We start from the raw sequence: 24,638 nt of genomic DNA, 5'->3' as shown, positions 1-24,638 counted from the left end.
TGAAGGCTCGAATGCGATTATAACTTACTACATGTCAAGCACTGGAGATGTAAATGATTTATTCATGGTTGATGCACGAAGCGGGAAAATAATCTTAAAAGGCTCAGCTGACTTTGAAAAGGCAAGTCGTTATCAACTTAACATACAAGCACGCGACCAAGGAGGACTGTCTGATTCATGTAAAGTTATAATTGATCTCTCTGATATAAACGATAACAAACCAGCAATAAGCATTGTATCCATGTCAAACTCAATATCAGAGCAGTCTAGACCTAGCACTGTTGTTGCAATGCTAAATGTAAATGATCTTGACTCCGGGTTGAATGGCCAGGTTCACTGCTACATTAATAATAATATTCCATTTGCTATTGCGTCTTCCAGCAGTTTCTTCAGCTTGCAAACAGAGCAGGAATTGGACAGAGAAAGAGAAGCTGAGTACAATATCAGTGTAATATGTGCTGATGAGGGAGTGCCAGCGCTCTCCAGCAGTGTCTCTCTCTGTGTGCAGATATCAGATGTGAATGACAATGCTCCTGTCTTTGAGAAAAGTCACTATGAGGCGTGTGTGCTGGAGAATAACACACCTGGTCTCTCTATATTTACAGTTAAAGCCAGTGATGCTGATTGGAAGAGACAATCTCGCTTCTTATATCAGTCCAATCTGCCTGTTATTCCGTACTATCCACCGCATTACGCAGACACAGGAGTCACTGGAACTCTGCCGCACGGGTATAATTATGAAGTGTGCATGACGACTGACTCGAGGAAGAGTGACTGTAAGTTTTCTACACTCGGTGGGCAGAATATCTTAGTGGTGGACCCGAGTTTCGCTGAAACTATGAGTCACACAATCAAGAAAAATAGTTATATCGACGATCTCCGGTCTACAGAATCGGTAAGAAAATTTTGGGACTATTATTTTTATTTGTTTATTTTTAACTGATACAATTTAATATAAGGCGAATCAAGTAGACCATGAACATATTTTTTTCATAGAACACAAGATCAGAACATTGCAATAGCTATCATACCATGTCTACCTATATCATTCCGCTTTGTCTATTAACTAATACTCTATATAATCTATATATTCTGTTCACCTTCCAAGTGCATTAATATGATTAATATTTACATGAGCACTAACTTGTTTCATCTACGATGTGAAACAAAACAAAACTTACTGTCTTACTATCCTAATGCCAACATAATCTGCACACCTATAAACATAAATCTCAGTGGGACGTGAGCAGAAACGAAAAAGTACGAATGCGATTGTAAGAATTTATACAAATTTGCGAAAACGTAAAATTGTCACAGATTGCCATGCTCCATTCAGTGCTGGATACAATTATCTGAGACTGTAGCCTATCGAACAATAGACTAGAATGCTGTATAGCTGCCATGGGTGGCGTTATATTCATATGCTTGTTTGAAAAGGGACTTGAAAACTAGTGCATACATTGTCTTGTTGTGCATGACAACTGACTCAAGGACGATGACTGTACAGTACTTATTATAAACAGCGTTAAGTGTGTGGAATACAGAGATTAGACGGAGTTCACAAAATGTATTCCTGTAAATTTAATTGCGGGAATTATTGTCAGAGTCTTAGTTAAGTGTATGTCAAGAGAGAGTGACTATGATTTTCTATGTACTCATTCTTTAGAATGTTTTGGTGGTGGGCGAAGATCCGACTGATATTATGCATTGCCTTAAATGGAAGAAAAAAAAACGGTGTGATATTTTTCATGCAGATCTATATGTAGAAAACAGGTTAACATTTGTTCAAGCTAATTATCGAAAAATGCAGAATAATTATGAAATAATCATAAAAACGCAAGGGCACTTTGACACCGTTCAGCACCACTTGTACTGAACAGCGCCTGACTGGATAAAGCGCTACTAAAGAGGACTATGGTTTTCTTCATTGTGTTGTAATTTAACCTAAAATCTGTTACCTGCTAAATTAACTTATTTGGTAAGTGATCGTTTTCACTTCCAACATGCATAGTAATCGTTTTATTTAATCTACAAAATGTTTTAGAATACAGACAGTATGACATTCATATAATAACAACTGGTTTAGTTTGCAGTGTGATATGTAGGCCTAGAAAATAATATTCGTTGATAAAATGCGCTATATGTATAAGGATATAATTTTGATATGCAGTTCCTTATTTACACTCAGAGGGCCGCTGTTCATCGTCAAACAGTGGAGAGACTGTATTTCACAGACCCTCCCCCCGTATCACACAATATTACGGAGAAAAAGGCAATACAGCTGCCACCTCGTTTTTTTTACACGATACTTCTATTTGATCGCACGTCGTCGTGTCCGTAGTTTATGATTGCACTTGGAATTTCATATATTACAAGGATACAAGGATTGTTTGTTTTGTATTTTTTTAGGCGTCTGTGCAGTTGAGAGAATGCCTGGCCCCGATGCAATGATAAGGCATTCGGTGCTGTTTTTTACTCTTCTGATTCACACAGCGGAAGGACAAGTCAGTTACTCCATTCCTGAAGAAATGTCAAAAGGTTCGAAAGTGGGAAATATTGCGCAGGATTTGGGCTTAGATTTACAACGATTAAAGTCAGGAAAAGCGCGAATATTTACCAGAGACAGCACGGAATACATCGAATTGAACAGAAACACTGGGTTGCTGCTTATCAGAGAGAAAATGGATCGCGAATCTCTTTGTGCAAAAACAACACCGTGTGCGTTGCATCTTCAAATGATTTTGGACAACCCGATGGAATTATACACGATTACAATAGAAATCACGGATATAAATGATAATGCTCCCAGTTTCGAGAAAAGGGACTTTAGATTTGAGATCAGCGAATCAGCGGCGGCAGGTGCTGGTTTTATGCTCGGGGGAGCTTTCGATGCGGATGTGGGAACAAATGATCTTCAGAATTACTCGCTTAAACCGAGTGATCAATTCCGGCTTGAACTGCACAATCAGGCAGACGGTAGTAAAAACGTTGAGATGATTTTACAAAGACCACTTGATAGAGAAACTCAACGCTCACTTACTTTGTTGTTAGAAGCGTTTGATGGAGGCGATCCGGTGCTCTCTGGCACTGTACAGATACACATCACTGTGTTAGATATTAATGATAATGCTCCTGTCTTTACACAAAAAATATATAAAACTACCATAACAGAAAACGCACCAAAAGGTACTGTATTAACAATGGTGAGCGCGTCTGATGCAGATGAAGGATCCAACAGTGTAGTGACATACCACATTTCCGACACAATGAACAAAAATATGGCCGACATGTTTCTAATTAATGCAAAAGATGGTGAACTAATATTAAACGGACAGGTTGACTATGAAAAGGTGAGCCATTATGAACTTAATATTCAGGCAAAAGATCAAGGATCGCTTTCTAACGCATGCAAAGTAATTATCGACGTGCTGGACATTAATGATAATTCGCCTAGTATTCAGATTCTGTCTAGTTCCCATTCCATACCTGAAGGCTCCAAGTCTGGTACTGTTGTTGCAATGCTAAATGTTGATGATCTTGATTCAGGTGTAAATGGCCAGGTTCAGTGTGTCATAAATGAGAATATTCCCTTTGCCATAACATCTCAGTCTAGTAGCTTCTTCAGCTTGCAAACAGAGCAGGAATTGGACAGAGAAAGAGATTCTGAGTACAATATCAGTGTAATATGTGCTGATGATGGAGTGCCATCGCTCTCCAGCAGTATCTCTCTCCGTGTGCAGATATCAGATGTGAATGACAATGCTCCTGTCTTTGAGAAAAGTCACTATGAGGCGTGTGTGCTGGAGAATAACACACCTGGTCTCTCTATATTTACAGTTAAAGCCAGTGATGCTGATTGGAATCAGAATGCCCGTGTTTCTTATATTCTAGAAGACAGCACTGTTAATGGAGTCTCTGTCTCATCATATGTGTCAGTTCATCCTGACAGCGGACTGATTACAGCTGTGCGCTCTTTTGACTATGAACAACTCAAAGATTTCCACTTCCTAGTAAAAGCGCAAGATGGAGGCTCTCCTCCGCTCAGCAGTAACGCGACAGTGAAAATAATTAATCAAGATGAGAACGACAACGCTCCTCAGGTTCTGTTCGGGTATAATTATGAAGTGTACATGACGACTGACTCGAGGAAGAGTGACTGTAAGTTTTCTACACTCGGTGGGAAGAACGTCTTAGTGGTGGACCCGAGTTTTTCTGAAACTATGAGTCACACAATCAAGAAAAATAGTTCTATCGACGATCTCCAGTCTACAGAATCGGTAAGAAAGTTTTGGAACAATTATTCTTTATTTATTTTTAACTGAATAAGGTATTGTAGGGCTAATCAAGTTGACTATAAACACACAAATATATAAAAACACTTGTAAGGACTCTGAAATTAATTGGAAGTCTAAATGTTAATATCATTCAGCTTTATCTATTAACTAATACTTGTTATATTTATAACATGCTCAGCTTAGATGCACAAAATTGTTTTTTCCCCCTATGGTGTAAATGAAAACAACAACAATAAATAAATAAATAAATAAATAAATAAAAGCTGCATCCCTAAACTTAACACAAGTGGGATGTCAGCAGAAGCGAAAACTTACAAATGCGATCGTTAGAATTCATACGGATTTGCTACCAATTAGCTAAACTAATAAATAAATAAACAAGCTACGGATTGACTCAAGACTGTGTTGGTTTTCCCTTATTCTAATACCAATATCTCGTACTTCACCAAAAGTTTCCATATGTTGGAAGCATATTTCTTTGTGTTTATTGCTTGCTGTGTTGCTTACTGCTGGATTCAGTTATCTGGGACTGTATCAAACAATAGACTAGAAGGTTGTACAATTGCCATGGGTGCTGTTATAGCTATATGTTTGTTTGAAAAGGGACGGGAAAACTTGTGTATAATTGTTTTGGTGTGCATGGCAACTGACTCAAGTACGAATGACTGTACTTATTATATAAAGCCTTAACTTTCTGAAATATCGAGATTAGACGGAGTTTAACTACACATTTTATTCCTGTAAATTGATGGAATTGTTTTCTGATTCCTACCTAAATGTATGCCAGGAGAGAGTGGCTCTTTTTCTATGTACTCATTCTTTAGAATGTTTTGGTTGTGAACAAAGATCTGAATATTATGCATTGCCTTAAATGTAGGGAGAAATAATAAATAAACTACAGTGTGATATTTTTGCAGGTCTACTTGTAGACAACATGTTAACAGTTGTTAAAGCGAATCATTGGAAAAATGTACAATTATCATAAAAACGCTAGGGGACATTGACACCGTTCAGCACCACTTGCGCTGAACAGCGCCTCGCTGGATGAACGTCTACTAAAGAGGGCTATGGTCTTCTTTATTGTGCTGTACTTATAATTTTACTCAAAATCTAATTGTCACCTACAAAACCACTTATTCAGTGAGTGATTATTTTCACATCCAACCTGCTTATTAGTCTTTCATTTAATCAGGAAATTGTCCTGGCACACAGATAGTATGACAATTATCATAGAATAATAACTGGCTTTATTTGCAGTGTCATATAAGCGTAGAAACTAATATTCGTTGATAAAAAGCGTTTGTATGTATAACTTTGACATGCAATTCCTTATTTACACTCAGAGGGCCGCTGTTCATCGACACACAGCGGCGATACCGTTTATTTCAGAGACCCTTTCCCAGTATCACACAATTTCACGGAGAAAAAGACAATACAGCGGTCACATCAAATTATTTTCCTACACGACACTTCTATTCAACGCTCGTCGTCGTTTACGGAGTTAATGTCTGCATTTGGAATACCATATATTTAGAGGATACGGACTGTGTTGTATTTTTAAAGCGTCTGTGGAGCTGAGACAATGCCTGGCCCTGAAGCAATGGCACGGCATTCGGTGCTTTTTTTGACTCTTCTGATTCAAACTGCACGAGGACAGGTCAGTTACTCCATCCCAGAAGAAATGACAAAAGGATCGACGGTAGGAAATATTGCGCAGGATTTGGGCTTGGATTTACAACGATTAAAGTCAGGAAAAGCGCGAATATTTACCAGAGACAGCACGGAATACATCGAACTGAACAGAAACACTGGATTGCTGCTTATCAGAGAGAAAATGGATCGTGAATCTCTTTGTGCAAAAACAACTCCGTGTGCGGTGCATCTTCAAATGATTTTGGAAAACCCGATGGAATTATACACGATTACAATAGAAATCACGGATATAAATGATAACGCTCCCAGTTTCCTGAAAAAGGACTTCAGATTTGAGATCAGCGAATCGGCGGCGGCAGGTGCTGGTTTTATGCTGGGCAGAGCTTTCGATCCGGATGTAGGAACAAATGCTCTACAGAGCTACTCGCTTAAACCGAGTGATCAATTCCGGCTTGAATTGCACAGTCAGGCAGATGGTAGTAAAAACGTCGAAATGATTTTACAAAGTCCACTTGATAGAGAAACACAAAGCTCATTTACTTTGTTGTTAGAAGCGTTTGATGGAGGCGATCCGGTGCTCTCTGGCACTGTACAGATACACATCATTGTGTTAGATAATAATGATAATGCTCCTGTTTTTATGCAAAAGGTATATAAAACCACAATATCAGAAAACGCACCAAAAGGTACTATATTAACAATGGTGAGCGCGTCTGATGCAGACGAAGGATCCAACAGTGTAGTGACGTACTACATATCTGACACAATGGACAGTAATGTGTTCGACATGTTTCTTGTTAAAGAGCAAACTGGTGAACTAATATTAAACGGCCATGTTGACTATGAAAAGGTGAGCCATTCTGAACTTAATATTCAGGCAAAAGATCAAGGAGGGCTTTCTAACACATGCAAAGTAATTATCGATGTGCTGGACATTAATGACAATTCGCCTAGTATTCAGATTCTGTCTAGTTCCCGTTCCATACCTGAAGGCTCTAAGTCTGGTACTGTTGTTGCAATGCTAAATGTTGATGATCTTGATTCAGGTGTAAATGGTCAGGTTCAGTGTGTCATAAATGAGAATATTCCCTTTGCCATAACATCTCAGTCTAGTAGCTTCTTCAGCTTGCAAACAGAGCAGGATTTGGATAGAGAGAGAAAAGCTGAGTACAATATCAGTGTAATATGTGCTGATGATGGAGTGCCATCGCTCTCCAGCAGTATCTCTCTCCGTGTGCAGATATCAGATGTGAATGACAATGCTCCTGTCTTTGAGAAAAGTCACTATGAGGCGTGTGTGCTGGAGAATAACACACCTGGTCTCTCTATATTTACAGTTAAAGCCAGTGATGCTGATTGGAATCAGAATGCCCGTGTTTCTTATTTTCTAGAAGACAGCACTGTTAATGGAGTCTCTGTCGCTGTGGTCTCCATTAACGTGGCTGTGGCTGACAGCTTTCCTGAAGTGTTGTCAGAGTTCACAGACTTTACGCATGAAAAACAGTATGACAAAAACCTGACATTTTATTTAGTTCTCGCACTGGCTGCTGTTTCTTTCTTATTTATCACTTGTGTGGTTGTCATAATATCAGTAAAGGTCTACAGATGGAGACAATCTCGCTTCTTATATCAGTCCAATCTGCCTGTTATTCCGTACTATCCACCACATTACGCAGACACAGGAGTCACTGGAACTCTGCCGCACGGGTATAATTATGAAGTGTGCATGACGACTGACTCGAGGAAGAGTGACTGTAAATTTTCTACACTCGGTGGACAGAATGTCTTAGTGGTGGACCCGAGTTTTGCTGAGACGATACAGCGCACGATCAAGAAAAATAGTTCCATCGACGATCTCAGCTCTGCAGAATCGGTAAGAAAGGTTACGTTAAACTTTTAATGTTATTATTATTATTATTAATATTATTAAATGTATTATTATTTATTAACGGAAAAGACAAATAATATGGCTGCTCAAGTAGACCATAAACAAATAGGCTTGGAGAACTGTGCGATTACGTGTTTTAAGTCGTGAATAAACAATTACTTATGTAACTTTTTTTGTTTGTTTTACTTTTCATTTTAATACATGCATCTCGAACTTTTGCAGAAGTCACACTGTTTTCCTTATGTTGCTTATTACTAGTGTTGGTTCGAGTTATTCAAGATCGTATCATACAATTAACTAGAAAACTGTCAAGTTCGGCATTGGTGCATGTAAAGTTGATACCTTTGTTCGAAAAGGAAAATAAACTCTTAAGTGTGCATGACGGTCACACAATTTGTTCTTGCAAATTGTTTCATGTGTTGTAAGACTCAGAGAATTGTCCTCTTTTTTCCTCTTTTTTTTTCTATGTAGTCGAAATGGCGTTAGTGGTGGACCAATGAGGCACAGTTAGATTGCATTGGGTTAAGCGTCGTATTTTTGATGTAAACTGCGTGAAATAAATAAATAAATAAATAAAAGAAGAATGTGAATAATTGGAAAATATGGAATTATTTTGGTACAATGCAGAGGCATTTTGACACCTTTCAGCACCACTTTTGTTGAACAGCGCCTCATGTGAAGTTGTCTACTACTATTAAACAGAGGACTGTGATCTTCATTATGTTCTTTGATCGGAAGTATTATACTTTTGCTAAAATACTTTCAGGTTTATTCTTCACTTTTGCCTTTCTGGTTCCAAGTCATGTATTTAATCATCGGAGAATTCAGATGACTGGTTTTAAATGAGAGATAAATAGGCCTAGAAAACAGTACATACCGTTGCTAAGATTCTCTTTAGGCATAACTATATAAACCTGCTTTGCAATTCCTAATTTACACTCAGAGGGCCGCTGTTCGTCGACAAATGGAGGAGAAACTGTGTATTTTACAGACCCACCCCCAGCATCACATAATATCAGAGAGAAAGAAAGAAAAGCTACCGTCTCAGATATTATTTTCTTGCACGGATTTTCTGTAGAAAACTCGCCGAGTACATCCATAATTCAAGTCAATACAATTTCATTTCATTTTATAGGCTTAAAGGATACACTGATAAGTTGTTGTTTCTTATTCGATCATCGGTGCAATTGGGACAATGCCTGATGCAAAGGTAAGACGCTCGGTGCTGTTTTTGACTCTTCTGGTTCACATAGCGCGAGGACAAGTCAGCTACTCGATTCCTGAGGAAATGGAAAAAGGATCGATAGTGGGAAACATTGCGCAGGATTTGGGCTTGGATTTACAACGACTAAAGTCAGGAAAAGTGAGAATTTATTCAAGAGACAGTACGGAATACATTGAACTGAACAGAAACACTGGATCGCTGCTTAGCAGAGAGAAAATGGACCGCGAGTCTCTTTGTGCAAAAACAACTCCTTGTGCTTTGCATCTTCAAATGATTATGGAAAACCCAATGGAATTCTACACGATTACAATAGAAATCACGGATATCAATGATAACGCTCCTAGTTTCCAGAGAAAGGAATTTAGATTTGAGATCAGCGAATCGGCGGCGGCAGGTGTTGGTTTTATGCTCGGCAGAGCTTTCGATCCGGATGTAGGAACACATGCTCTTCAGAGATACTCGCTGAAACCGACTGATAAATTTCGGCTTGAACTGCACAATCAGGCAGACGGTAGTAAAATCGTCGAGATGATTTTACAAAACCCACTTGATAGAGAAACGCAAAGCTCACTTATTTTGTTGTTAGAAGCGTTTGATGGAAGCGATCCGGTGCTCTCCGGCACTGTGCAGATACATATCACTGTGTTAGATATTAATGATAATGCTCCTGTCTTTACACAAAAAATATATAAAACCACAATAACAGAAAATGCAACAAAAGGTACTATATTAACAATGGTGAGCGCGTCTGATACAGACGAAGGATCCAACAGTGTAGTAACGTACTACATATCTGACACAGTGGAGAAAAATGTGGCCGAAATATTCTTAATTAATGAAAAAAGTGGTGAACTAATTTTAAATGGTCTGGTTGACTATGAAAAGGTGAGCCATTATGAAATTAATATCCAGGCAAAAGATCAAGGAGGACTATCTAATGCATGCAAAGTAATTATCGATGTTCTCGACATTAATGATAATTCGCCTAGTATTAATATTGTGTCTAGTTCCCATTCAATATCTGAAGGGTCAAAGTCTGGTACTGTTGTTTCAGTCCTAAATGTTGATGATCTTGATTCAGGTGTAAATGGCCAGGTTCAGTGCGTCTTAAATGACGACATTCCCTTTTCTATTACTTCTCCGTCTAGCAATTTCTTCAGCTTGCAAACAGAGCAGGAATTGGACAGAGAAAGAGAAGCTGAGTACAATATCAGTGTAATATGTGCTGATGAGGGAGTACCAGCGCTCTGCAGCAGTGTCTCTCTCCGTGTGCAGATATCAGATGTGAATGACAATGCTCCTGTCTTTGAGAAAAGTCACTATGAGGCGTGTGTGCTGGAGAATAACACACCTGGTCTCTCTATATTTACAGTTAAAGCCAGTGATGCTGATTGGAATCAGAATGCCCGTGTTTCTTATATTCTAGAAGACAGCACTGTTAATGGAGTCTCTGTCTCATCATATGTGTCAGTTCATCCTGACAGCGGACTGATTACAGCTGTGCGCTCTTTTGACTATGAACAACTCAAAGATTTCCACTTCCTAGTAAAAGCGCAAGATGGAGGCTCTCCTCCGCTCAGCAGTAACGCGACAGTGAACATAATTATTCAAGATCAGAATGACAACGCTCCTCAAGATGGAGACAATCTCGCTTCTTATATCAGTCCAATCTGCCTGTTATTCCGTACTATCCACCGCATTACGCAGACACAGGAGTCACTGGAACTCTGCCGCACGGGTATAATTATGAAGTGTGCATGACGACTGACTCGAGGAAGAGTGGCTCTAAGTTTTCTACACTCGCTGGACATAATGTTTTAATGGTGGACCCGAGTTTCACTGAGACGATGCAGCGCGCAATCAAGGCAAATAACGGTTTAGAAAGTGAATATTCGACATCGGTAAGAACAATGCTTTATTCTTCACAAAACAAACAAACAAAATCAAATATTTCAATAAAATGGGTAAATAATAATAATAATAATTTGAAACATTATTAACACGATCTCTATTTGTAATTGTCATGTTAAAATATCAATTTAGATTACCTTCAGCACCACATATTGGACAGCGACATTGGACAGTGCAGTCTTAGTAAACGGCCTAAAATTCTCTTTCCGTTAGTTAAGAATAACTAGATTTTTAAATATCATTACTAATACTATTCTTTATTTTTTACTATTCTTTACTGTTTTTCGTTTTGATTTTTAATTTTTTAATTCCCCAAAATAAGCTGTGGTTTTATGTGTAGTGCTCGGTTTAGACTCACAGGGCCGCTGTTTGTCAACGTAGCACTTTGTCTGTGTGTATTTTAAACCCTGCCCCATCATCCCATATTCACAGTGAGAGAGGAAAGGAGGAAACGCTTTCAGATCGCTCAATATTGCATTGAAACCAATGCGACGTTTTGTACTTACTCGGATTAAAATAACTTGAATTTATATTTACCCTTTACAAGACGTCACTTCGAAATTGTTGAGAACCTTTTTTTTTTTTGTCTGTGGTTTGTCGGTGAAGTCGAAGAAAAAAATGCATTGTGTCGAGATGTGGTATTCGGTATTGTTTTCCGTCGTCCTGCTTCATTCGGCACGAGGACAAGTCAGTTACTCCATTCCAGAAGAAGTGGCCAAAGGCTACACTGTGGGAAATATCGCGCAGGATTTGGGCTTGGATTTACAACGGTTGAGGTCAGGAAAAGCACGCATATATACAGGCGACAGTACTGAATATATTGGTCTCAATAAAGACACTGGCTTGCTCTTCATCAAAGAGAAAATGGATCGCGAGTCTCTTTGTGCAAAAACAACCCCATGCGCTTTGCATCTTCAGTTGATTTTGGAAAACCCCATGGAATTATACACGATTACGGTTGAAATTATGGATATAAACGATAATCCACCCACTTTCCAGAAAAAGCGAATTGAGTTTGAAATTAGCGAATCGGCTGCAACAGGCGCGAGATTCATGTTAGAAAGAGCTATCGATGCGGATGTAGGAATTAATGGTCTTCAAAGCTATTCTCTTAAACCAACTGATAATTTTATCCTTGAACTGCACAGTCAAGCAAGTGGAGATAAAAACGTCGAGATGGTTTTGCAGAGACCACTTGATAGAGAAAAGAAAGGAGTGCTTACGTTATTGCTAACCGCTTTTGACGGCGGTGATCCGCAGTTATCTGGAACTGTTCAAATACATGTTACTGTATTAGATGTTAATGATAATGCTCCTGTGTTTACGCAGAAGGTATATAAAGCCATATTAACTGAAAATGCAGCGAAGGGGTTTAAATTGACCACAGTCAGTGCCACTGACGCAGATGAGGGATCTAATGGTCATGTGACGTACAACATTGCAAGCACTGAAGAGACAGGGCTAAACATGTTTATTATTGAACAGCATAGTGGCGAGGTAACTTTAAATGGCCTTGTTGACTTTGAAAAAGCAAATCATTACGAGCTTGATGTCCAGGCTAAAGATCAAGGGGGGCTTTCTGATTCCTGTAAGCTGATTATTGATGTGTTGGACATTAATGATAACAAACCAGTGATAAGCTTACTCTCTATGTCAAACTCTGTGTCTGAGGACTCCACGCCCGGAACAGTTGTTGCTATGATGAAAGTACATGATACAGACTCAGGTGTTAATGGCCAGATTCATTGCATCATAAATGACAACATTCCATTTGCTCTTATATCATCATCCAGTAATTTCATCAGCCTGCGTATAGAGCAGCAACTGGACAGAGAGAGAGATGCTGAATACAATATCAGTGTCACATGCTCTGATCAGGGGGTGCCTGCGCTCTCCAGCAGTGCCTCTCTGTCTTTACAACATGACGACTGACTCGAGGAAGAGTGACTGTAAGTTTTCTACACTCGGTGGACAGAATGTCTTAGTGGTGGACCCGAGTTTCACTGAGACGATGCAACGCGCAATCAAGGAAAATAACGGGTTGGAAAGTGAATATTCGACATCGGTAAGAACAATACTTTATACTTCACAAAACAAACAAAATCAAAATGTATGAAAAAAAAAAACATCGTTAAACTAATTACATGAAACATTAATTTTAAACATTATTAAAATTATCTTTTTATTATCTGTAGTTGTAATGCTAAAGTGTCTATTTAGATTAGGCCACTTTCAGCACCACATCATGGACAGCGCCATAGTGTAGTCTTGCCAGGTTAAATTAGACAGTAAGGGTCAAACTATTTATTTTCATTAGCTAAATCAAAACCATGCCAACAGAATAACTAGATTTTTAAAATAGCATTGCTACTACTGTTCTTTATTTTTATTTTAGTATTTTTCCACAAAAGTTTTGAAAAAAACACTTTCTGCAAAATTTAATCTGTTGTGATTTTATTTGTAGTGCTCGTTTTAAACTCACAGGGACGCTGTTTGTCAACGTAGCACTTTGTCTGTGTGTATTTTTAACCCTGCCCCATCATCCCATATTCACAGTGAGAGAGGAAAGGAGAAAACGCTTTCAGATCGCTCATTATTGTCAAGTGTCTTGAAACCAACGCGACATTTTGTACTTACTGTGATTAAAGGATTTTGAATTTACTATTTACCCATTACAATACGCCTCTTCGAAATCGTTGGGAACCTTTTTTTTCTCTCTGTGGTTTGTCGGTGATATCGAGGAAAAAAATGCATTGTGTCGTGATATGGTATTCGGTATTGTTTTCCGTCGTCCTGCTTCATTCGGCACGAGGACAAGTCACTTACTCCATTCCAGAAGAAATGACTAAAGGCTCAATTGTGGGAAATATCGCTCAGGATTTGGGCTTGGATTTACAAAGACTAAGGTTAGGAAAAGCGCGCATATATACAGGCGACAGTACTGAATACATTGGTCTCAGTAAAGACACTGGCTTGCTGCTTATCAAAGAGAAAATGGATCGCGAGTCTCTTTGTGCAAAAACGACCCCGTGCGCTTTGCGTCTTCAGCTGATTTTGGAAAACCCCATGGAATTATACACGATTACGGTTGAAATCACGGATATAAACGATAATCCACCCACTTTCCAGAAAAAGCTAATTCAGTTTGAAATCAGTGAATCGGCTGTAACAGGCGCGAGATTCTTGCTGGAGGGAGCCGTGGATGCGGACGTAGGAGTTAATGATCTTCAAAGCTATTCTCTTAAACCAACTGATAATTTTGTCCTTGAACTGCACAGTCAGTCAGACGGTGATAAAAGCGTCGAAATGGTTTTGCAGAGATCACTTGATAGAGAAAAGAAAGTAGTGGTTACATTATTGCTAACCGCTTTTGACGGCGGTGATCCGCAGTTATCGGGAACTGTTCAAATAGATGTTACTGTACTCGATGCTAATGATAATGCCCCTGTCTTTACGCAAAAGGTATATAAAGCCATATTAACTGAAAATGCAGCGAAGGGGTTTAAATTGACCACAGTCAGTGCCACTGACGCAGATGAGGGATCTAATGGTCATGTGACATACTACGTTGCAAGCAAAGATGATATTGTGCGAAATATGTTTATTATTGATCAGCATAGTGGCGAGGTAACTTTAAATGGCTTCGTTGACTTTGAAAAGGCAAGTCACTATCAGATTGATATTCAGGCTAAAGATCAAGGGGGGCTTTCTGATTCCTGTAAGCTGATTATTGATGTGTTGGACATTAATGATAACAAACCAGTGATAAGCTTACTCTCTATGTCAAACTCTGTGTCTGAGGACTCCACACCCGGAACAGTTGTTGCTATGATGAAAGTAGATGATACAGACTCAGGTGTTAATGGCCAGATTCATTGCACGATAAATGACAACATTCCATTTGCTCTTATATCATCATCCAGTAATTTCATCAGCCTGCGTATAGAGCAGCAACTGGACAGAGAGAGAGATGCTGAATACAATATCAGTGTCACATGCTCTGATCAGGGGGTGCCTGCCCTCTCCAGCAGTGCCTCTCTGTCTTTACAAATATCAGATGTGAATGACAATGCTCCTGTCTTTGAGAAAAGTTACTATGAGGCATGTGTGGTGGAGAATAACACACCTGGTCTCTTTATATTTACAGTTAAAGCCAGTGATGCTGATTGGAATCAGAATGCCCGTGTTTCTTATATTCTAGAAGACAGCACTGTTAATGGAGTCTCTGTCTCATCATATGTGTCAGTTCATCCTGACAGCGGACTGATTACAGCTGTGCGCTCTTTCGACTATGAACAGCTGAAAGATTTCCACTTCCGGGTAAAAGCACAAGATGGAGGCTCTCTTCCACTCAGCAGTAACGCAACAGTGAAAATTACTATTCAAGATCAGAATGACAACGCTCCTCACGTTCTGTATCCAGTACTGACTGGTGCTTCTGTGGTGGCTGAGATTGTGCCTCGTGCTGCAGATGTTGGATATCTGGTCACTAAAGTGGTGGCTGTTGATGTGGACTCTGGACAGAATGCCTGGCTCTCATATAAACTACAGAAAGCTACAGGCAGAGCGCTGTTTGAAGTGGGTTTACAGAATGGAGAAATAAGAACTGTGCGACAAGTGACTGATAAAGATGCGGTCAAACAAAAACTGACGGTTGTTGTAGAGGATAAAGGACAGCCCTCTCGCTCAGCTGTGGTCTCCATTAACGTAGCTGTAGCTGACAGCTTTCCTGAAGTGCTGTCAGAGTTCACAGACTTTACCCATGAAAAACAATATAATGACAGCCTGACTTTTTATTTAATCTTGGCTCTCACAGTGGTCTCCCTGCTCTTCATAGTCTCAATTATTTTAATAATTTCAGTGAAAATCTACAGATGGAGGCAGAATAAGCTATTGTATAAGTCTGGGGCAAATCTACCTGTAATTCCATATTACCCTCCAGTCTACGCAGACGGCACATTACAGCATGTGTATAATTATGAATTGTGCGGAACCACTGATTCAAGGATGAGTGACATGAAGTTTGTCAGGCCCTACAGTCAGAACACACTGGTGAGCCAGAGTCGTTTGGAAACAGTTCAGAGAGAAAAGAAGGAGCAGGAGGTTGACGACCTGACTTTAGAGGTGAGACCTTGTTTGATGTTTTAAAATCATCTCATCATCTCATGGAGACCAGAGAGTGTTGTACTTCTATGACGTGTGTTCCAGACCTTGATATCATGTACTCACTATTATCCTCTACAGTTTTAAGAGGTCACCCCCCTCACCCACCCATGACTTAAGAATTGCCAGAAAAAGAAAATATTACATGAATATGTAAATCATAAGCTAACAATTAACAATAAATAAACAGATCAGGCAGTTTGCATGTGCCTGTTAGTTACTCTCACAATTGTCTAAAATGTTGGCTCATACAGTGGATCCAAAAAGTATCTAGACACTTGTCACAATTAAAAAAGCAAATGCTTTATAAAACAAAATATCAAAACAACTTGCATTTACATCACAAATACACATTTCAGTCAAAATATTTCACAAAATGTTCTTTCTTTAGTTTCAAAATATGAAGCAATAAATAAAAACCAGTCATCTAAATATGAAAGATAACATGTCAAAGTACAGGTCATTCTGTGAAGCATGCTAGCATAAGTTTGCTCAGTTTGCTTCTTTGCTCAGACATGATACTTAAAGTATTATTAAGGTGAATATTTTAAAATCGTTTTTTTTTTAATGTTATATAAATGTTAAATTGTGCTGGATCATGTAATACACATTTTGTAATTTAATATGCATTTATTTGATCACAAAATAAATTATAAACCATAAGTGTTTTATAAGTAGTTTATATTTTTACTCAGAGTCTTACAAGTTATGTGCATAATACAAGTACGTAACGCATGATTTTATATATAGGATATTTAACTTTTTTTTTTTTAAATCCTTAATATATTTTTCCATTAAATGACTATTTTGTAGTGCTGTATTTGGGCTCTAAGTGCCGCTGTTCAACCTATATTGCCTTTCTGGTGTGGTGTGTTCTTTTAGCCCTCCCTTTAACGAAACCCAAAGCAATGGCATAATTCAGATGGGGATGCTACATAAAAGACCACCATCAGATTCATCTCCAGGTTCTTTAACACGAACGAAGACGCAATTTGCTGGAAACATATTTAGTCGCACATTTTGCTTTTTTGAATGCTTTTGCTCTGTCTTTGTTGATCAAAAATGGAGTCGGGAGGAAAAGGCTGGCGTTATGGGTCGTTATTCTTCTATACAGCATGTGCGTTGGCTTTATTTTCCCCTCGCGTGACCGGACAGATTCGTTATTCTATACCTGAGGAAATGCCAGTGGGCTCGTTTGTTGGAAATATTGCCTCGGACATTGGGCTTGAGCCGAAGAGACTGATTTCAGGAAAAGCGCGTGTTTTCACCGCAGACAGCAGTGAGTACATTGGACTGGATAAGGAGAATGGGCATCTGGTTGTTAAAAACAAAATAGACAGAGAAGAGCTATGCGGAGAGATATCTGCCTGTAGTGTGAGTTTTGATGTCATTTTTGAGAATCCGATGGAGCTTTATCGAGTTAGTGTTGACATACAGGACATAAATGACAACAGCCCCGTCTTTCCGAAATCTAAAATCGAGCAAAAAATCAGCGAATTGGCGGTTCTAGGTGCGCGATTTCCATTAGAGAGCGCAATAGATCCAGATGTGGGCGTGAACACGCTAAAGAAATATACTCTTCAACCCACCGATCATTTCAAGCTTAATGTTCAGAATGGCGCTGGTGGTAACAAAAACGTCGAGATGGTTCTTCATTCTCCTCTTGATAGAGAAAAGAAGCAGCATCATAATCTGATTCTAACCGCTTTCGATGGTGGAAAACCACAAAGGTCCGCAACTGTGCAGATTAATATCATTGTTCTAGATGTCAATGACAACGCACCTGTGTTTAGCCAGTCGTCTTATAAAACATCAGTTGTTGAAAATGCTCCTAAAACTACAATCGTGACTAAAATCAGTGCGACCGATGCTGACGAGTCTAGTCACGGCATTCAATATAATTTTGAGCACGTGACATACACGGTGAAAGCTTTGTTCTCCATAGATGCGGATTCTGGGGAGGTTAAAGTCATAGGCGATATAGATTATGAAAAACACAAGCAGTTTACAGTCAAAGTCAAAGCTTCAGATCACGGAGGTTTGACTGACTCGAGTGAAATAATTATTGACGTCATTGACGTAAATGACAACGCACCAAAAATTACAATAATGTCTTTTTCTAGTGCAGTATCTGAAGACGCAATACCTGGAACTGTTATAGCAATGATAAATGTTCAGGATCTGGATTCAGGTGACAACAATAAGATTACATGTTCAATTGATTTAAACTCTCCATTTAAAATCGTATCCTCCTTAACTAATTATTACAACCTGGTGACAGACTCAGAACTAGACAGGGAACAAACAGCAGAGTATAATATCACTATAACTGCTGTAGATGGGGGAAACCCACCTCTTTCAAGTAAAGAAATTTTGAACCTAAAGCTATCTGATGTGAATGATCACGCACCTCAGTTTGAGCAGGAATCATATAATGCCTTCATAGCTGAAAATAACCCTCCATCTACAACTATTCTGACTGTTAAAGCAATCGACATGGACTGGGGGCAAAATGCGAAGGTTTCATATTTTCTTATCGACGGAGATTTGAATGGAGCACCTCTGGCCTCTTACATCTCCATAAATTCAGAGAGCGGTGTGATCTATGCAGAAAAATCCTTTGATTATGAACAACTGAAATCATTCAAAATGCAAGTCAAAGCTCAAGATGGGGGCTCACCCCTTTTATCCAACAACGTGACTGTAAATATTATAATCCAAGATCAGAATGACAACGCTCCTCAGGTTCTGTATCCAATACAGACTGGTGCTTCTGTGGTGGCTGAGATTGTGCCTCGTGCTGCAGATGTTGGATATCTGGTCACTAAAGTGGTGGCTGTTGATGTGGACTCTGGACAGAATGCCTGGCTCTCCTATAAACTACAGAAAGCTACAGACAGAGCGCTGTTTGAAGTGGGTTTACAGAATGGAGAAATAAGAACTGTGCGACAAGTGACTGATAAAGATGCGGTCAAACAAAAACTGGCTGTTGTTGTGGAGGATAACGGACAGCCCTCTCGCTCAGCTGTGGTCTCCATTAACGTGGCTGTGGCTGACAGCTTTCCTGAAGTGCTGTCAGAGTTCACAGACTTTACACATGAAAAACAATATATTGACAACTTGACGTTTTATTTAATATTGGCTCTCGCAGTGGTCTCCCTGCTCTTCATAGTCTCAATTATTTCAATAATTTCAGTGAAAATCTACAGATGGAGGCAGAATAAACTATTTTATCAATCTGGGGCAAATCTACCTGTAATTCCATATTATCCTCCAGTCTACGCAGACGGCACATTACAGCATGTGTATAATTATGAATTGTGCGGAACCACTGATTCAAGGATGAGTGACATGAAGTTTATCAGGCCCTACAGTCAGAACACACTGGTGAGCCAGAGTCGTATGGGAACAGTTCAGAGAGAAAAGAAGGAGCAGGAGGTTGACAACCTGACTTTAGAGGTGAGACCTTGACTGATGTTTTAATATAATCTCATCAGACTTCATTTAATAAGAGCCCAGGGAGTATTGCAACACTTTTTTGTTTAATGTCTATTACTCAAACTTTTATGTCATTTTCCCACCTTTTTCCACTACAGCTTAAAGTTGTTATGAAATCTCTGTCTTCTCCCTAAAAAAACTGGCAATAATTGGAAAAACGACATTGAACAAATGCATAAAACAGAATAAGAATAAATAACAGACTGTGTGTGGGTAGCTCACTCTCACAGTTGTTTAATGAAGGGCTATACACTGTCGTTTTGTGCAGTTTTGTTAGTCTTGTAGAAGTACATTGGAAATGTATTTCTTTTTATTAATTTATATTTTAGTTGAATATTTTGAGGAGATATTATATATAAAATTAGACAAGATAATCTGCTGAATTAGTTATGTTCTGTAAATTCTTCAGATTTTTAACACAATGTTACAAATGCTGCTCTCACCTCAGGAAGATGATGGTCTTGTATGATAGTGAATTCACCCCTGTATAAAATTAAAGGGATAGTTCACTCAGAAATTAGAATTCTGTAATTATTTACTCACACTCATGTAGTTTCCGAATCTATATGACTTACTTTTGTGGAACTTAAAAGAAAATATTTTGAGAAATGTCTCTTTTTTTGTTTTTATGCCTCTCTCTCTCTCTCTCTCTCTCTCTCTATATATATATATATATATATATATACAGAATTACAAATTTTAGGGGGAATATCCCTTTAATAAATAGTTAAACTAACAGTATTACAACCCTGTACTACAACAGTACCCTGTTTGAGGTTCTCAGATTTATGAAGCATGTGTCCCAATCCTCTTTGCCTTCTCACACTTTGATCTTTTAAGCTGTGGCATCTTATCAGAATGCATAACCTCATATATGGTTTCTTTAACTTTAACTTTTTATTTTTATTTTTTTTTATTTAAGTCCTTTATTGGTCTCCTTTTCTTTCTTTTCATAAAGTGGCCATTCCGTAGTACTGTATTTGGACTCTAAGTGCCGCTGTTCAACATATTAAGCAAGTGTGTTTTTATCCCTCCCGTTAACAAAACCCAAAGCAATGGCATAATTTCACACATCATAAACCGCTAACCTTGGATGCTACGTAACAGATATCCAAATAACGTTTACCTTCGTTAGTTTCTTTAATCCACACGAAGACGCAATTTGTTGGAAACATATAATTCATCGCACATTTTCCTTTGAATGCTTCTGCTCAGTCTTTGTTGATCAAAAATGGAGTCGGGAGGAAAAGGCTGGCGTTATGGGTCGTTATTCTTCTATACAGCATGTGCGTTGGCTTTATTTTCCCCTCGCGTGACCGGACAGATTCGTTATTCTATACCTGAGGAAATGCCAGTGGGCTCGTTTGTTGGAAATATTGCCTCGGACCTTGGGCTTGAGCCGAAGAGACTGATTTCAGGAAAAGCGCGTGTTTTCACCGCAGACAGCAGTGAGTACATTGGACTGGATAAGGAGAATGGGCATCTGGTTGTTAAAAACAAAATAGACAGAGAAGAGCTATGCGGAGAGATATCTGCCTGTAGTGTGAGTTTTGATGTCATTTTAGAAAATCCAATGGAGCTTTATAGAGTTACAATTGACATACAAGACATTAACGACAACAGTCCTGTTTTTCCGAAATCTAGAATTGAGCAAGAAATCAGCGAATTAGCGGTTCTAGGTGCGCGATTTCCATTAGAGAGCGCAATAGATCCAGATGTGGGAGTGAACTCGCTACAGAAATATACTCTTCAACCCACCGATCATTTCAAGCTCGATGTTCAGAATGGTGATGACGGTAGTAAAAACGTCGAGATGGTTCTTCATTCTCCTCTTGATAGAGAAAAGAAGCAGCATCATAATTTGATTCTGACGGCTTTCGATGGTGGAAAACCACAAAGGTCCGCAACTGTGCAGATTATTATCATTGTTCTAGATGTCAATGACAACGCTCCCGTGTTTACCCAGTCGTCTTATAAAACATCAGTTGTTGAAAATGCTCCTAAAAGCACAATCGTAACAAAAGTCAGTGCGACCGATGCTGACGAGTCTAGTCACGGCATTCAGTACTATTTTGAGCACGCGACATCTATGGTGAAAGCTTTGTTCTCCATCGATGCGGATTCTGGGGAGGTTAAAGTCATAGGTGATATAGATTATGAAAAACACAAGCAGTTTAAAATCAAAGTCAAAACTAAAGATCACGGAGGTTTGACTGACTCGAGTGAGATAATAATTGACGTCATTGACGTAAACGATAACACGCCCAAAATTACAATAATGTCTTTTTCCAGTGCAGTATCTGAAGACGCAGCACCTGGAACTGTTATAGCAATGATAAATGTTCAGGATCTGGATTCAGGTGACAACAGTAAGATTACATGTTCAATTGATTTAAACTCTCCATTTAAAATCGTATCATCATTAACTAATTATTACAACCTGGTGACAGACTCAGAACTAGACAGGGAACAAACAGCAGAGTATAATATCACTATAACTGCTGTAGATGGGGGAAATCCACCTCTTTCAAGTAAAGACATTTTGAACCTAAAGCTATCTGATGTGAATGATCACGCACCTCAGTTTGAGCAAGAATCATATAATGCCTTCATAGCTGAAAATAACCCTCCATCTACAACTATTCTGACTGTTAAAGCAATCGACATGGACTGGGGGCAAAATGCGAAGATTTCATATTTTCTTATCGACAGAGATTTGAATGGAGTACCTCTGGCATCATACATCTCTATAAATTCAGAGAGTGGAGTGATATATTCAGAAAAATCATTTGATTACGAACAACTGAAATTATTCAAAATGCAAGTCAAAGCTCAAGATGGGGGCTCACCCCTTTTATCCAACAACGTGACTGTAAACATTATAATCCAAGATGAGAATGACAACGCTCCTCAGGTTCTGTATCCAGTACAGACTGGTGCTTCTGTGGTGGCTGAGATTGTGCCTCGTGCTGCAGATGTTGGATATCTGGTCACTAAAGTGGTGGCTGTTGATGTGGACTCTGGACAGAATGCCTGGCTCTCCTATAAACTACAGAAAGCTACAGACAGAGCGCTGTTTGAAGTGGGTTTACAGAATGGAGAAATAAGAACTGTGCGACAAGTGACTGATAAAGATGCGGTCAAACAAAAACTGACTGTTGTTGTGGAGGATAACGGACAGCCCTCTCGCTCAGCTGTGGTCTCCATTAACGTGGCTGTGGCTGACAGCTTTCCTGAAGTGCTGTCAGAGTTCACAGACTTTACGCATGAAAAACAATATAATGACAGCCTGACTTTTTATTTAATCTTGGCTCTCACAGTGGTCTCCCTGCTTTTCATAGTCTCAATTATATCAATCATTTCAGTGAAAATCTACAGATGGAGGCAGAATAAGCTATTGTATAAGTCTGGGGCAAATCTACCTGTAATTCCATATTACCCTCCAGTCTACTCAGACGGCACATTGCAGCATGTGTATAATTATGAAATGTGCGGGACAACTGATTCAAGGATGAGTGACATGAAGTTTATCAGGCCCTACAGTCAGAACACACTGGTGAGCCAGAGTCGTATGGGAACAGTTCAGAGAGAAAAGAAGGAGCAGGAGGTTGATGATCTGACTTTAGAGGTAAGATTCTCATAAGTGCTCATTGCAACAGCAGGAGTTAAAAAGCTTGAAAAAAGCTTTAAAAATTTTTTTTTTAAAGATAAACAGCAAGTAATTTACTTTAAAAACCTTATATGTTAGCAGAGGTTGATATGTATTGTTTTGTTTTGTGTAACTAGATTGCTAGTTCAGTTTCTCAAACACGTCACAATATTGGTGCACAGTGAATTCTATTCCACCCACAAAACACCCACACACGCTCTGATACTCAGTGTTGACACATTTTATCTTTCTCAGGCTTTCATGAAGAGATTATGTGACATTTATTTAAATATACAGCAATACATGCAATACAATTTTATTACAATTCAAAACATTAAACATTTTTAGTTTTGTGTGGCCACTTTAATACAAAATTGAATACAACATAAAAAAGGAGTTACACTACTGTGAGATTTTGACAGGTAATTCCGTCATGCAGTTGTCCAGGTTTTAGCTGGATTTGCCATAATAATAGCTTCAATAATTGCTGTTTTTATACTTTTCCCTGTTCAAGTGATTCCATGGAGCTGCAGTTATGTATCAGTATGTCAGGGCTCTATAATACTGCAAATATTCCTCTGCCGTTGCAGCTATTTTTGTGTTGTGATTTCTGCATGTTTAAAACATTGAGGTGTTTTCTAAAAGGCATTGATAGATACAGAATATGTGCATTTTTACCACATTTATCAGTTTTTAACATGTGCTACATTATCTGAAACACAATCAAAATTACTCATTAGGTCATAGTACTGTCCGTAATCTGTATCAATTCAATTCAAGTTTATTTGTATAGCGCTTTTTACGATACAAATCGTTGCAAAGCAACTTTACAGAAAATTAAGTTTCTACAATATTTAGTAGTAGCTTATCAGTGGGGACTGTCAGTTTATGTACATATTGGAGAAATGTACGGAAAAATCAATTTAAGAGGTAATCGAACAGACGATGAACACTATTAACAGCAATTATTATATGATGCAATCAAACTTATAGCAAAATGTGGTAGTTCTGTATGTTGTTTCAGGGTTGGCATCATCTGAGGTCCTCTGAGGGGTTGGCATCATCTCTTCTAAGGTGTTCTGGATCCGGACTGAAGCTTGTGTAAATCCTAGTTACATCCCGTGGCAGAAACAGAGAAACAAATAGAGACATAGTTAGCGTAGCTGCTGTTCCAACCAAGTAAAATTAATTTGTTTAACCCAAGCTAAAGAATAATAATACGCATTTGATCAGATATAACTGCAGTACAAGATTATGAGATGCGTTATTTGAATGCTTGGCCAAAGAGATGTGTCTTTAATCTAGATTTAAACAGAGAGAGTGTGTCTGAACCAGAACCAAATATGCCTGTATCAG

The 24,638-nt window shown here is 38.7% G+C and overlaps 3 protein-coding genes across 7 annotated transcripts in view; all 3 read left to right on the top strand.

The window, feature by feature from the left end:
• LOC107720703 (protocadherin beta-16-like) overlaps window positions 1–15,243 on the top strand; it is a 29,744-nt gene extending 14,501 nt beyond the window's left edge. Inside the window, exons 2-4 of the mRNA XM_016528507.1 lie at window positions 7,435–7,674; window positions 12,894–13,037; window positions 15,120–15,243. Of these exons, the coding sequence (XP_016383993.1) occupies window positions 7,435–7,674; window positions 12,894–13,037; window positions 15,120–15,173 (438 nt within the window). The 3' untranslated portion in view covers window positions 15,174–15,243. The remainder of the gene's footprint in view (window positions 1–7,434; window positions 7,675–12,893; window positions 13,038–15,119) is intronic.
• LOC107720701 (protocadherin gamma-C5-like) overlaps window positions 1–24,638 on the top strand; it is a 70,023-nt gene that overhangs the window by 4,265 nt on the left and 41,120 nt on the right. For 2 of the 5 annotated variants that reach the window (XM_016528503.1, XM_016528501.1), the window contains exon 1: window positions 20,597–23,261. The exons of 1 other annotated variant lie outside the window; for it this stretch is intronic. In XM_016528503.1, coding sequence (XP_016383989.1) covers window positions 20,865–23,261 — 2,397 coding nt within the window. In that variant the 5' untranslated portion in view covers window positions 20,597–20,864. Of the gene's footprint in view, window positions 1–3,837; window positions 4,101–17,052; window positions 19,595–20,596; window positions 23,262–24,638 lie in introns of those variants that run through there. 2 more of the 5 variants (XM_016528506.1, XM_016528502.1) reach the window with 2 other exon arrangements.
• On the top strand, window positions 8,926–10,837 carry LOC107720706 (protocadherin gamma-A11-like). The gene has a single exon (XM_016528510.1). It carries the CDS (start codon window positions 9,032–9,034, stop codon window positions 10,820–10,822), a length of 1,791 nt encoding a protein of 596 aa, XP_016383996.1. The 5' UTR covers window positions 8,926–9,031; the 3' UTR covers window positions 10,823–10,837.

This window comes from Sinocyclocheilus rhinocerous, unplaced genomic scaffold (assembly GCF_001515625.1).
Source record: "Sinocyclocheilus rhinocerous isolate Xijiao unplaced genomic scaffold, SAMN03320098_v1.1 scaffold603, whole genome shotgun sequence".
Classification (NCBI taxonomy): domain Eukaryota; kingdom Metazoa; phylum Chordata; class Actinopteri; order Cypriniformes; family Cyprinidae; genus Sinocyclocheilus; species Sinocyclocheilus rhinocerous.
The sequence above is the reverse complement of the archived record's forward strand: the minus strand, read 5'-3'. Positions and strand labels throughout refer to the sequence as shown.

Excerpts from the sequence above, each read along its gene's own strand:
- LOC107720706 (XM_016528510.1), top strand. The coding sequence starts at position 9,032 with ATGCCTGATGCAAAGGTAAGACGCTCGGTGCTGTTTTTGACTCTTCTG.